This window comes from Notolepis coatsorum (genome assembly GCF_963971535.1).
Source record: "Notolepis coatsorum genome assembly, chromosome: 15".
NCBI lineage: Eukaryota > Metazoa > Chordata > Actinopteri > Aulopiformes > Paralepididae > Notolepis > Notolepis coatsorum.
This window is the reverse complement of record NC_140179.1, coordinates 3,811,010-3,826,363: the sequence shown is the minus strand read 5'-3', so window position 1 is coordinate 3,826,363 and position 15,354 is coordinate 3,811,010. Positions and strand designations below refer to the sequence as shown.

The window sequence follows — 15,354 nt, the reverse complement described above, 5'->3', positions numbered from 1 at the left end:
TGGATCTGATTAATTAAGAGAAACCAAACACTGCAATATCAGTAAAAAGAGATATTCAAAGAATTAGGGCTGACCTTCAAAGCTTTTTTTGGCAATCGAAGCTTCGGGATTTTTTTTTAATTTATTCTTTTTAATTAATTATAATATATATATTTTGTTATCTTATGTTGTGGGACTTGTACAGCACTTTGGTAAACTTTGTTGTTTTTAAATGTGCTCTATAAATAAAGGGGATTGGATTAATTAATTAAGTAGCCCCTTTCGTGACAAGGTTTCACTCGGCTGCGCTGCCTGGGTGCAGTGGGGCTGCTCTCACAGCCAACGACATGACATTACATAATTATGTTGCAACCTTCGTCTATCAAGAAAACAATTATATTATATTATATTTAATTTATAATTTATAATTTATAATTATATCAGACAATGCACCTACAAAAGCAGATGATTACAATTAAATGAGCCAACTTGGTAACACATTAGTCATAGCAGCATAGGCATAGCCTTATTAATGTTTTGTGTGGCGTCGCCGTCGTGTACAACGATACTTACGTTTTTTTAGGTGATTTGACAAAGTTGTTGTAGAGTTGTGATATGCCATTTTCTTCTGGCATATCTGGCACTCGGCTTTTTGGGCATTGTCTTTGCATATTTTAAAGTGTGACCACACGTCTGATGACTTCTTCGTCGACATGTCTGCTGCACATGTATGTCCTTGTTGTTTTCAACACAGATAATCTCCACATGCTTGTTGTAGAGAGGTGGAGTCGAGGCGCCGCTTACTTTCGTTTCATTGGAATGGAGGCGGGAAGGCGCCGCTTACTTTCGTTTCATTGGAATGGAGGCGGGAAGGCGCCGCTTACTTTCGTTTCATTGGAATGGAGGCGCAAGATTTTGGAGGCAAAAAAATATATATATATATATATTCTTTTTTTAACTTCGATTTTTCTTTGTATGTTCGAAGTTCATGCCATCGAACGAAGCTTCGAAGTATTTAAGACAGCCCTACAAAGAATAAACAAACACCCCTCTCTCACCATTTCCTGCACGGCCTGTCGGAGGCGCGTCTCCTCCTCCATCATGTCTCCCATCTCCCTGAAGACGGCGGCGGCCAGCTCCACGTCGAGGCTCTCCGGGTCGGCCGCCATCTTGCAGAGGAGCTCTTCGTGGGAGAAGACGCAGTAGCGGTGGAGGCGGCGGTAGTGAGCCACACACTGACGGCCCCTCGGTAACTGGTGCCAGAGAAGAAGGGTTTCCATTAGGGATGTTCGATGTTGGCTTTTTTTTTTTACCAATATCCGATATACCAACTCTTAATTTCCGATACTGATATCAACCGATACCGATATATGCGGGTTTCCCCCCGCAAAAAACGGAACAATTTCAGGTAATTAACATTACATATCTCTTGTTGTGGAATTAACACAACATTATGCATACTTGCATATGGACAATAAATAAAATAAGAATGTTCTTACTGGCTTGCCTGGGTAAATAAAGGTTAAATAAATGTAAAAAATTCAATTAAATATTTGAAAACAGATACAGATCATTTCCGATATTACATTTTAATGCCAATATCGGCCGATAATATCAGTAGGCCGATAATCTCGGTAGGCCGACAATATCGGACATCCCTAGTTTCGATGCAGTCATGTAATCTACGGTATTTCATTGCAAGAGTGTATTCTATATTGCACTGCCGTTGCTCATCCTTCCGTTATAGTTAGGCATGCTAGACGTGTCTACAGCCGAGGGCCCGGCGATTAATCCCAGTTTCAATCGTGAAAACAAGACAATCAAGATAAATAGCTTATCGTGCCGCATGCTGCGTTGCTCTCATTTATCTTCTCAACACAGCAATGTCATGTAATGTTGCAGAAAATAAAGAACATCAAATAAATAGCTGCATTTAAAAAAGGTCCTGAATACTGTGCAGCAAAAGAAAAGAAAAGAAAAGAAGTGACCAGGCGGCTACGTGGCGCAGTGGGCAAGGATGCCTCCTGTTCGAGCCCCGCTCTCCACATTGCTTTCAGTTTAGCTGGTCGTCCACAGTAATACACATTGGCTGTATTACGGGGAGGGAAACTGAAGGGTGGGGATCGGGCGTTGTGGACAGCGACTCCTACAGGTCGGTTGGTGCGCCTGCGCAGTAGAATCAAGAAGCGACGGGGGCGGGGCCCCTCCAAAGCCCAGACCCCCGACGCTGAAAGATCGAGCCGCGCAGGTGTTACAAGATGCGACGGCTGTTACCTCGAGTATCGGAGGGGACTCGTGCTATGTATGACTTAGTCCACATTGCAGCCGGCTTGTGGGAGGCAAGAAACAACGTTCAAAGACAGCGGAGGGTTGAATTGGACGATATGAAAATTGGGATGGGAGAAAAAATAGAAAATGGGAGAAAAAGTGGACCAAAAAAACAAAAAAAATAAGTGACCAAATCTTGTGCTGGTGCCACCTGGTGATAAAATGTGGGCTGTGCCACTGGTGGAAAGGTTAGTCGGGAGGATCCTATTTGAGATGGTGCATGTAAACACCATTCCAGTTCACAGTGGCCATGATGAGCTCATATCCCAACTATGAGAAACCCAAATACGATGCCTGCGATACAGCCATGTTAGCCCAGATACGGAGGCTTGTAAACACCATACCCACTATACTCTGGGGTTCTGCGCTCTTCGGAATTCTGTTTCCATGGCAGTACTTACAAGATTCTGTTAACTTGTGTACAGGGATGTAGATTCTGTTAACTTGTGTATACAGGGATGTAGATTCTGTTAACTTGTGTATACAGGGATGTAGATTCTGTTAACTTGTGTACAGGGATGTAGATTCTGTTAACTTGTGTATACAGGGATGTAGATTCTGTTAACTTGTGTATACAGGGATGTAGATTCTGTTAACTTGTGTATACAGGGATGTAGATTCTGTTAACTTGTGTATACAGGGATGTAGATTCTGTTAACTTGTGTATACAGGGATGTAGATTCTGTTAACTTGTGTATACAGAGATGTAGATTCTGTGCATGACAGTAAGGTTACCGTACTTTTCGCACTATAAGCCGCACCTGAATATAAGCCGCAGCAGCTAAATTGAATGATGTGTACATATATAAGCCGCACTGGACTATAAGCCGCAGGTGTTTTAATGTTTAATTACCATATGTAATTAGCATTGGGACACAATACTGTCGGAAAAATAACAAGAATTAACTAATTTACAAGTTGTATTAAGTTTAGCAAATAAAGGAACAGATAAATAACATTTCAATGCAGTCAAGATTTTTTATTTAGATTTTTACATTTTCGGGTTTGGTCACGTCGAGTCACATATAAGCCGCACCGTTATATAAGCCGCAGGGTCGAAAAATGGGGGGAAAAGCCGCGGCTTATAGTCCGAAAAGTACGGTTAGGGTTCGATTTTTTATTTTATTTCAGATAATGGTCGGTAGTAGCTTTAATACGGATAAAAACACATTCAGTGTCTCTTATTGCACATGTCTAGGGCTGTCCCCGACTAAGGATTTGGATGGTCGACTATGATTGGCCAAAATTTGCCGTTAGTCGACTATTGGTCGACAAAAAAAATAAATATATATATATATATATATATATATATATATATATATATATATATATATTTTTCTTTACATTTTTTATTTTATTTAAATTTTTTATCATTCCATTTGGGCTGTGGGGGTGCTTAATGTCTGAAGGAGTCGACTGAAGGCTTCTTGTCCTCTGCAAAAGCATGCAATTGGTCCACTGATGGATACATCTTGATATTTGTCTAGTCTAGTGTGTTCATTAGATGGGTGAAATCCTCTTTCAGTGCCTCTGTGCCTGTTTTCTTAGGCAGTTAGCCTCTGGTATGCGTGCCATTAGCATTAGCCACGCTTCTAGGCCTCTTTTCTTTTGGAAAGAATGATAAAAAAAAAAAAAAAAAATTTATTTTGTTTGTATTCGACTAAGACAGCGGTTCCCAAACTTTTTTGGCCGTGCACCCCCTGTCACCTCCCGACCTAGCTGACGCACCCCCCAATGGGTTTCTGTCCGCACACCTGTGTCAGACACGCCCGAGACATTATTGTTTATTATTATTATTAAAACGTTTCTTGAATTTCATGATTTACACAGTGAAAATCCCCATTTGAAATAATGTATATTAGTTATATTTATTAGGCATAAAAAATTTTTTATTTGGTTCCTGTTGGTTGTCAGTTAAAGCCATGAGTAGGTAGGGAATTTCTTATTATTTTTTTTTATTTTATCTCTTCCCACGGCGACGATGGATAGGGAATTTCTTTATTTAATTAAAATGTTCACGACAACATGGATGCATGTACTCTGCCAGCATGTTTAATACTAAAGGTTTGACTAAGATTTTTATGAAAATTTATTTTTTTATACCACCATTAGCCTTTTCATGTCACGCACCACCTAGAGGGCGCTCGCGCACCACAAGGGGTGCGCGCACCACAGTTTGGGAACCACTGGACTAAGAGGTTGGCTAGTCGACTACGGCTCCTTTCGACCGATTAGTCGACTAATAGGGGTCAGCCCTACAAATGTCAAAACAGAAACAGAAGAATGACGTTGCTCACCCAGTCGGCGGTGCAGAAGTTGACGGCCTCTGCAAAGTTGTATCCCTGGTTGAAGCCGCTGTGGTAGGCTCTGGGGAAGGTCACCACGAACTCCCCGGCACACTGGTTGGTCCTGTACACCTGAGAGAGGACACAAATAAAACACCTGCTTCCAAACCTCGTCTCCTCAAACCTCCCGGACTCACCCCACCACAACTGTAGCGTCAATCAGAGACACCGCTGCTCGTCATTTAACCTCTTAGTGCTAATGAAATAGAGTAACAGAGGTCTGAACTTGAGTTGAACTTGTGTACTAAAATGTTTCTGTAGTGGTTGCAATACAAAATATAAAAAAAAATTGGTATAAGCTAGGTGGCGCAGTGGGCAAAGCGCTCGCCACCAACGTTCATACTAATACAATTGGCAGTATTAGGGGGTGGGAAGCTGGTGGGTGGGGATCGGACGTTGTGGACAGCGACTCCTACAGGTCGGTTGGTGCGCCTGCGCAGCAGAATCAGGAAGCGACGAGGGCGGCGTGTCCCGCCCACGCAGACCCTCGCCGCTGAGAGATCGCGCTGTGCAGGTGAAAAGATGCGACGGCTGCCTCCTCGAGTACCGGAGGGGAGACGTGATGCAAGGCTTCGTCCACATTGCAGCCGGCTTGTGGGAGGCATGGCCTAACAGCGTTCGAGACAGGGGAGGGTAGAATTGGACAATACGAAATTGGGGACGGGAGAAAAATAGAAAAATGGGGAGGAAAAGCAGATACAAAAAAAATAGGTATAAGCTGGAAAACACAGTGGACCCATAGCCTGAAGTCTTATGTAGTACAGGTCCAAATTTGATCAAAATTCGTTCAGAAATGGCTCTTTGAGAGAGATCCGGGTAAACCATGGGCCAAAAAGAAAAGCTCTCCAGTGTTCCATTTCCTCGTCCACTCATTAGAGAAAAGAAAAAAAACACTTCTGGTTTTCGCTCGTCAACTTTCACTAGATCCCTTATTCGCACACTACACTCTGAGCTACACTCATTGGCTACAACGCTGACCAATCATTTTTTTCACCATCAGCGGATGATTGGCAGTTCTGGAGCCTCGGGAATCCTGACATATCGTCATGTAACTCGAGAACCGAGGCACCGATACGGGAGGTGGCATTCGAACGGCAGCAAATAGATCTTTAATTCTGTCATTTATATGTTCTGCGAGAAAATGCAGCCCGAGGCGCTAGACGCTCGCAAAGTGCCGTGACTTTGTGCGTTCCGCCCACGGGCACGTCGCCCCCCCGAATACGGGCCGTGGCATGTTAAGCCCAAAGAAAGCAAGATTTCAATCCCATCCTTTGAGATTCTGCTACTAACTCCTTTGAGTTCTTCTACTAGATATACCATCCTGATGAGATTGCAACGCTGACAATAGTTAGATGCATTAGGCCCTACCTAAATCTAATACCTAATAAACGACCTAATATATGAAATGCAGAGATGCCTTGTCATTTCAGTACAGATTTTTTATACCCCAAAATTGATAAAGGGTTAAGGTTAGTTGAACCGAGGTCTGCTATTATGGATCATGTGCCTAGAGTCGACTGTATATACAGGGCAGGCAGACGTTAAATAAATGATTGGTCCAAGTGGGAAGACAATATGTTGGTTATTGTTATCCTATACCTTTAAAATGGATATGGTGATCCTTATTCTTTTTTTTCTCAATATACTCCTGAACTGGTTTTCAAGCAGCTCTTGCCCAATTGTATCTAGTTGTAAGACTGATTCTGAATATTATTACATTTATAGAAATTAGATTATGTTTTGCCAACAAGTTGATAATGAAACTTTTTGGTGAAACGGCGTATTATGACTTGTTTAGGACTCAAAACTTAAAGGTTAGCACTTCTCGACTTGGGACTTGTCAGACTTGACTTGGGACTCGACTTGAGACTTGCCCGTCTTGACTCGGGACTTGAGTACCAAGACTTGCGACTGACTTGAGACTTGCAAAACAATGACTTGGTCCCACCTCTGGTATGCATACTAGTAGGGATGTCTCCATTAATTCACTTATTGTGTGTTCACCGGGCGCACTCACTGAAATCTACTCCACAGTGAAAGCAGATGTCAGTGAGCTTCAGTCAGCTCGACCCCATCTACTTTGCATCGGTTTGTAGGCTGGTAAAGCTATGCCTCCTGAAGTGTGAAAACGGAAGTACAGGAAGTACCGGCTACAGGCTTTCCGGTTTCGACAAAACAATTATATTAGAAACGTGTGAAGTGCACCATATTTCCTCGTTTAAAAACTTTAAGCCACTGCAACGGCTTTGCCTGAAGAATTTACTACATGACCGGGACGTTCTAGCTTGTTTGCCGACAGGATTCGGGCAAAAGTTTGGTCCGTTCGGAGGCAGCTTCCAGGGGAAGTAGTAGTACATACACCGGACATTCCACCCCACAGACACTTGGCCGTAGTGCTTTACCAGTCTTTATCTCACGGAGGAGATCAAACTGGGAACGAGGTTAATCGGTTTGGGGCCGACTACCCAGAGCTAGTATGAGGAACAGCATGTATTCTGCCGAGAAAGGATTCTACCAATAGGACTAGGGTTCCAAAAAATCGGAACTATCCAGTACATTTACATTTAGTCATTTAGCCGACGGTTTTATCCAAAGCGACTTACAAGTTCTGTACGACAAGTCATGAGGAAGGGCAGAACTCTTATCAGCTGAGTAACCATGTTCATCAAAGTGTTGAGTGCTACAGTGTAGGTTAGTTTATTAGGACAAGTGCATGGCAGTAAGGTTAGTCAGGGTTAGATTATTATTATTTTAGATTGGACGGCTACACGGCGGCTGTACCTACCGGGACTCCGTGCTCCATGAGGATGTTGGGGTTCATGATGGTGACCAGCTGATGGAGCAGGTCCGGCTGGGAGTCGAACAGCTCGGGGGCCAGCTTCTTCATCACCGCCTCCAGCTGCTCCGCGGCCTGCGCCGGCACGCCGTACCACGTCTTGGGCTCCCCCCTGGGTTCAGGAGTCAAGAGATTTATATTTATCACATACAGTACACTACACACACACGAGAGACATGTAGTGAAACGAATGCTCGCCTTGATTGTGCAAAAATACAAATAATAATAGAATAGCTAATAAAATAGACGTGATAAAAAGTACTAAGATAAAATACAATACAATGCTAAGCTTACGAATTGAAGGTAATGAGTCCTATATACACTAGTACTAACTATACAATATACAGTTATGCTATATATAACTATACAAAAACAGATGTGTTTTTTAAAGTGACCTTTTTTTCCCCCTAAAGTGCAGTTGCCAAACCAGGCAGTGATGTCCCCCAGTCAGGATGCTCTCCACAGCCCCAGAGTAGAAGGACTGGAGTATCTTCCCCGATACTCTGAATGACCCGAGTTGTCTCAAGGTGGTAGAGGCGCTGCTTCGCCCTTTTTTAAACACAGTGTCTTGTGTGTGTTGTCCATGTCAGGGCCTCTGTGATGAGGATCGTGCAGAGCAAGGACAACACTGAGTGACAACACTGGGACCCAGGTGTTCTCCGATTCACATCGGAAAACCACAACCACCATCACATTCCTCGACAGAAAGTACATATAAATGTGCAAAACCACCTGCTGATCAGGGGCTGGGAACATTTGTTATTATTATTATTATTATTATTATTATTATTATTATTATTATTATTATTATTATTATTATTATTATTATTATTATTGTAGTTTTTCTTTTATTCGGCTTTAAGCTGCTGGTGCCTCTCAGAGTCTGTGGAGAACCGTTGTTGTGCGTGCGTGAAAAGTGAGGCAGAGCTGGCTCAATTTCAGCTGGGCAGGTAAACGCACTCTTGCCCATTTCTCCGAAGGTAGCTTTAAAATAACACCATCGGTGAATGACCAGGTCAATATCCAAACTCAATTTGAACCATCAGAGATGTGTGTCTCTGTCTGTCTGTGTGTGTGTGTCTCTCTGTCTGTGTGTGTGTGTGTGTGTATGCGTGTGTGTCTCTGTGTGTGTGTGTGTGTATGCATGCGTGTCTCTGTGTGTGTGTCTCTGTGTGTGTGTGTGTCTGTGTCTCTGTGTGTGTGTGTGTGTGTGTGTGTCAGGGCTCTACGCTAACCTTTTCCCCAAGGAGCACATGTGCTCCTAAATGAAAAAATTTAGGAGCACACAAAGAAATTTAGGAGCACCCACAAATATTTAGGAGCACAGTGAAAATATTTTCAAGTAACAGAGTTTTTTTTTTTTTTTTTTTTTTTTTTAATAAATGTATATTTGTACTGTGCGTGCATGTGTGTAAATTAGCTCTAGCTACAACCCTGCATGTTTACATTTTGTATTTTGTACTTGATGTTCATTAACATGCGCTGTCCCTATCAAATAAACTATCAAATCAAACTACTGCTACAAAAGTAACAGTCACTTAACTTTAGCTTTTGCCCCTTTTATGCATACAATGCCTATGTTTTGGCTGTGTTGCTCTTCTAGAAAAATAATCCTTTCAGGGTTGCCTATTGAAATACTGTACACCTCCAGTACAGAAACATTGTTTATGAGTTTGCGTGTCAGGTAGACTATTGATTGACAGTAGAGCCTGCCAATTACGTCACATCGCTTGCACTCCGGCCGTCCGGCGCTGCAGCTGGACCCCATGCCCATCTCTGCTGTTGATAACGATAGCCAAGTTATTATACACACAGAGGGCCAGTGACTTTGGTGTAGGGGTGTAACAATGCATCGACCCTAAGGGGAAAATTCAACTGCATCGATTTGAAAATGTTAGAATAGATTATCGCAATTTTAATGTGTACACGTTATGTTATTGTCATGTCCGTTACAGCCAACACAACGACATAATACGCTACTGCATCAACGTTATGATTAACAAAGCAAGGCATTCGTTTTGTTGCATTACCGTTATATTACTATTGCTATCGATAAATCTAGGTGTTCTAAAATCTATTGCTATTGGTAAGACTACCGGTATATAATATGTTAGTGTCTCGGAAAACACAGAGCCCTGATCGCAATGGCGGAGTTTCAGGACGTAAACAAGCAAAATGAGAGCTTACGATTGGTCATTTGCTTTATTTCCCATGAAACCAGTCACGTCACTCTACTGTGATTGGACCGTTGGCTTGAGTGCAATGTGGGACTTGTAGTTTTTTAACGATTCTCAGCGGAGAAAAAAAAAAGGGACGACTGAGGCTGTAATCTGCACTCGCACACCGTGCGCATAATTGATTTTTCAGGTTCGCACACACATATTTTTAGGGGCATATGCGAGCAATATGGTCGCACTGTAGAGCCCTGTGTGTGTGTGTGTGTGTGTGTGTGTCTCTGTGTGCGTGTGCGTGCTCCCTCACCAGTGCAGGAAGTTGATGGAGTAGCTCCAGTGGTCCTCGATGTGCCAGCAGAACGAGGAGAAGCACATGCCCACGTAGAGCCAGGGCACCTTCATGCCCGAGATGTCCACGTTGATGTGGGTGAGGACAGACTGCTCCAGCACCGGCATGTTGTTCAGGTTCCAGCCCGAGTTGGCGTACTCCTGGGAACATGTATAGAAAGAAAATGTTCTGCCAGACTTCCTGGCTAAATACATTGGCATAGTAGAGGTTTATTTTATTTGATGAATGTGGGCACTGATATGAGAAACATTTATTAAAAGGGTTTTATTATATATAATCTCAGTGGACTGAGGGGTCTCTTACTGATGATTGGAATCGTCGACTTTCAGGGGGCAGCCCTGGTAACTTCCGTCAACAGAACCAACATAACTAGCTAACCTACAGAACTGCTAATCATGGACGACTTTGAAAGAGAGGAAAGTGATGATTCATTCTGAGCAAACCAAAATCCAGACCAGAACCATATCTATTTGAACCAGAATTTACAGAGAAGGAACTACGGGTTCTGGAAGCAAAGCGGGCAAGAAGGGAGGTGGTGGAACAGGCTGAGGAGTGTTCCTTTAAAGATCCCCTGCACTCAAAAACAATACGGTTAAAACTAAGCTTTAAAGATCCCCTGCACTCAAAAACAATACAGTTAAAACTAAGCTTTAAAGATCCCCTCCACTCAAAAACAATACAGCTAAAACTAAGCTTTAAAGATCCCCTGCACTCAAAAACAATACTGTTAAAACTAAGCTTTAAAGATCCCCTCCACTCAAAAACAATACTGTTAAAACTAAGCGTTAAAGATCCCCTGCTAAAACTAAGCGTTAAAGATCCCCTGCACTCAAAAACAATACTGTTAAACTTAAAACTAAACTTTAACCCTCTAAAGGCTCCTATCAATGTCCCTCTCTGCATCGTATCCAAATAGCATAGTAGTTACACACATGAATCATCAACAGGTAATTTTGATTCAAGCTGCACAATAAATTATATAGTTGTCACTCAGATCAATTGATACAAGATCAAATCCTTCACTATGGTTGTCGTCAGCACTGTCCCAGCTATCAGGCTTTTCATTTTTATCATCTGGATCATCCTCAACAATCCACAACAAATTCCAATAATGCTTGTTGAACATTATACCTCTTTTCATGTCTTAATGCCATTGTATTATAAAACCAGGGACAAGTCGATTCAGATACAATTTAAATAAATAAATAAATGGTTCCAAACATATTTAATGTTTTGCAAACATTACGTGGCTTTAGAGGGTTAGAGACCCCTTTCCGCTCAAAAACAATACGGTTAAAACTAGTCAACAACTTTGCAGGTTGTCCAGGACAGGTGGGGAACCCTGGAGCAAGTGACCCTAATGACCTCTCTCAGGGGTCATAGTGGAAAGCTGTTCTGGGGGACTCACACATAACTCGGTCACGGTTCTACTCCAACATCATCAACAATAGCCCCGGCAATTCTAAACAGCTTTTTTCCACCATACACCACCTCCTCAAACCCAGGCACACAGAGAGACCACTGAGAAGCGGTGTAATGACTTCATGTCATTCTTCACAGCCATTCCATTCCATTATCCAGGGTTGTGTATTCAATGCTGTCCTCTGAATCTCCCCAGGCTGAAACATGAGCTTTCATTAAATTCCACCTCAACCAAATACTCTGTTGTCTGCCTCTGTGAATAATCGATGTCCCGTCACTACCACTTCATTATCCGATAGGGGACACACTCAGCTCATGATTCGTTTTTGATTTGATTTGATTTGAAATCTTTATTTCGAACATGCAATGAATACAAACAAACAATAACAAAAGCAAAACACAACTCAATCTACATGTTCGAAAGGGAGTAGGAAGAAGTATACACTTATTTAATCCTACCCCTTTTCCACTACTCAAATGAGTGTACTATTTTAAAACATAAAAAAAAAAAAATATATATATATATATATATATACCATATATATATATGCAAAACAAAAAAACAAAAACTATATACCGTAATTCCTCTAATAGTAACCGGTATTCAATTAAAAACCGGGTCTCTATTAATGACCGGGTGCGCTGTTGAGCTAAGCAATTATAAGCCGGCCTCCTAATACAAGCCGGGTTTCATGTATATTAGAGGAATTACGGTATTTCCCTCAACGGATTTACCATAGGCAATATATTTTGTTATTGTTGTTATATGCTGGCCTGGCTGTGCAGTAAATACCTAATGGTATGGTGTTAATGTTTACCAAGAGAGTAAGCCTACCTCAGAATTGTATAAAACGAAGTTATTATTATTATTATTATTATTATTATTATTATTATTATTATTATTATTATTATTATTATTATTATTATTATTATACCAGTATTGTGATTGCACTATTTTACTTTTTTTGACCACCTGTAATTGCACTGTTTACTACCGTATTTCATACAGTACTTGGTTTCAATAAATGAACCCAGTACATTTTACTGGGTTCAAACTGACACAAAATGTTGATTTATTCATTATGATCTGTTTGAACATTTTAAATATAGGCCTCCCTCTTATACAGGCCTCCTCCTAATACAAGCCTGGTATCCGCTACAGTTGAAACAAATACAAGCCGGGGTTACTATTAGAGGAATTACGGTATGTAAAACATGAAAGAAATAAAATAAAAATGTAAACCCCCGTGAATATCAAGTCCCTTCCTCATCCCTGTACCTTGTGAACATCATTTCCTTATACATCAGTTTGAATTGTCTCATGTTTGGACATTTCTTTAGCACCACATTTAGACTGTTCCACAGTTTCACTCCACATATCGAGATGCAGTATTGAATCGTGATATACAGTATATAACAAAAATAAGTATATATATATATATATATATCAAAAGAAAGGATTCTTCCGCCTGCCTTCATTCTCTCTCTATTTATAAATATATATATATTTTTTTGTTGTTATTGAAAACGTCAGAAATGTAAACAAAATAGCCTACCGTAATTCCTCTAATAGTAACCGGGTCTCAAATACAAACCGGGTCTCTATTAATGGCCGGGTGCGCTCTTGAGCTAAGCAATTATAAGCCGGCCTCCTAATACAAGCCGGGTTACTAATATACTGAGCTGCATACTGAGCTAGTTACTTGATTTCACTTTGAAAACATTGAAATGACCAGTGACCACCTGTAATTGCACTGTTTACTATTTCATACAGTACTTGGTTTCAATAAATGAACCCAGTACATTTTACTGGGTTCAAACTGACACAAAATGTTGATTTATTCATTATGATCCGTTTGAAAATTAGAAATATAGGCCTCTCTCTTATACATGCCTCCTCATAATAAAAGCCTGGTACCCGCTACAGTTTAAGCAAATACAAGCCCGGGTCACTAATAGAGGAATTACGGTATATACAAGAGCAGTAGATGTCAGGTGAACTGGCTCCCCCTATGGGCCGTCCTTTAAGTGTTCTGGTAGTAAAGCAGCATTAACACATTCAAAGCCACGCCCCTATGCCCAAATAGGCCGTTCCGTGCCAGCGCTTTAGTCAATGGGAGGATGGGGAAATTTGCGAACGCTTAAACTATATCTTAAATTATGGCTATGGGTCTAATACACCCGTCGCTTATCAATGACTTGCTTGCAGTCAACATGTACGAAACTGATTGTTTTTTCATCAGTACATTTCCGTTTTATACCGTTTTGAATTACGAGTATAGTTTTGGAGAGTTCTGGTAATTCCAGAGAAATCCGCGATAATAGCCCTTTAGTGGAATACAATGCACAAAACACGTTGTCATTTTCCGGCTGATTTATGAATAGTTTTCAAATAAACGCTAGATTATCGATAGTATTTGTGTCCTTATGCACGCTAGAGAAGCGGTCTGAAAAATCGATTATCCATGACCTGGTCAGCGCTAACGTCACACACACACACACGCTGCGATGGCGGTGATAGGAACATCTGATTACCCCAAGACTCGTAACATAAATTCCTTACCTCACATCAGATGTTCTGCAAAAAAGATTAATCCAATTCCTGATCGCCATTCCAAATATCGATCGCGTTTATTGATCCAACGTTATAGTCCGAAACACATAATCGACGGTGCTCTGAGGGTCCTCAGTCAATCTGGTAACACGATACTGCATGCCCGAGAAGCAAGACCCGGACCGGAGTTATTTTTTCGATGCACATTCCCAGTCAATCCAATGCAATAATGTGCAATGAGTTAAGCAACATCAACACCAGATATCTGTTGCAATTGCTCCTCCCTCATTTTATATATATATATATATACACACACATACCGTATATATAGGAAACTAAAGCAACAATTTAACTCGTCATTTCTGCAAAAAAGTTATAGTAAAATAACTGTTGATCTTTTCATGCCATTTTTTGCACCAAATTATGAAGAACAGTATCAATAAGAGTATCAATAAGTATCAGTAATGATCAAATCCTAGCGATACCCACCCCAACACACAACACTAGCCTGGAAGCAGCTCACACGAACAACAGGCACCCCGGTCTACACACCCTCAAGACCCCTACGCTCTGCATCTTCTGGCCGCCTCAGACCTACTCCTATCCAAGCTCCCGGAGGGTCATCAAAGAGAAGCCGCCTATTCTCAGTCCTTGCCCCACAATGGTGGAATGAACTACCCACCCCAGTTAGGACAGCCGAAACACGTCCAATCTTTCGCCGTCGACTAAAGACTCACTTCTTCAACCATTATCTGAAATGATAAATAAAAAAAAAAAAAAAAAATCTAACCCTGACCCTAATCTACTGTCATGCACTTGTCCTAATACACTAACCTACACTGTAACACGCAACACTTTGATGAACATTGTTACTCAGCTGATAGAGTTGTGCCCTTCTCGCTGTCTTGTCGTACAGAACTTGTAAGTCGCTTTGGATAAATAAAAATAAATGTTAGGGATGGGTACCTTTCACATTTGAACAGATACCGGTACCTGTGAATCGATACCGGTACCCAACGGTACCTTTTTTCGGTACTTTAGTCTCAAGAAATTTAATTTACCTACCTCAGTCGTAAAAAAAAAATCCAAACTTCAAATAACTACAATTTTGACAGTTTTCGGCTTGTCATTGCTCCGACTGCTTTGTTGTTGAATCAAGTCAAATCCTAGGTAAGCATATATTGTGCGTGTGAACGTTGACATGAAAAGAAGTAAAAAAAAAGAAGAAGAAAAACGTTAAAAAAAAATAATAATAAAAAACATTTTTTTTTTTTTTTTTTTTTTTGTTTCTCACTTGATTCGATACTCTGTAGTACCGACATGTTTCGGTTCGGTACCTCAAAAGTACCGAATTCGGTACCCATCCC

General features: G+C 41.2%; 1 protein-coding gene across 1 annotated transcript in view; it reads right to left on the bottom strand.

The window, feature by feature from the left end:
- kdm5a (lysine demethylase 5A) overlaps positions 1 to 15,354 on the bottom strand; it is a 64,484-nt gene that overhangs the window by 34,358 nt on the left and 14,772 nt on the right. Inside the window, exons 11-14 of the mRNA XM_084330347.1 lie at positions 9,970 to 10,151; positions 7,438 to 7,600; positions 4,605 to 4,724; positions 1,038 to 1,232 (exon numbers count right to left, since the gene is read on the bottom strand). Coding sequence (XP_084186473.1) covers positions 1,038 to 1,232; positions 4,605 to 4,724; positions 7,438 to 7,600; positions 9,970 to 10,151 — 660 coding nt within the window. The remainder of the gene's footprint in view (positions 1 to 1,037; positions 1,233 to 4,604; positions 4,725 to 7,437; positions 7,601 to 9,969; positions 10,152 to 15,354) is intronic.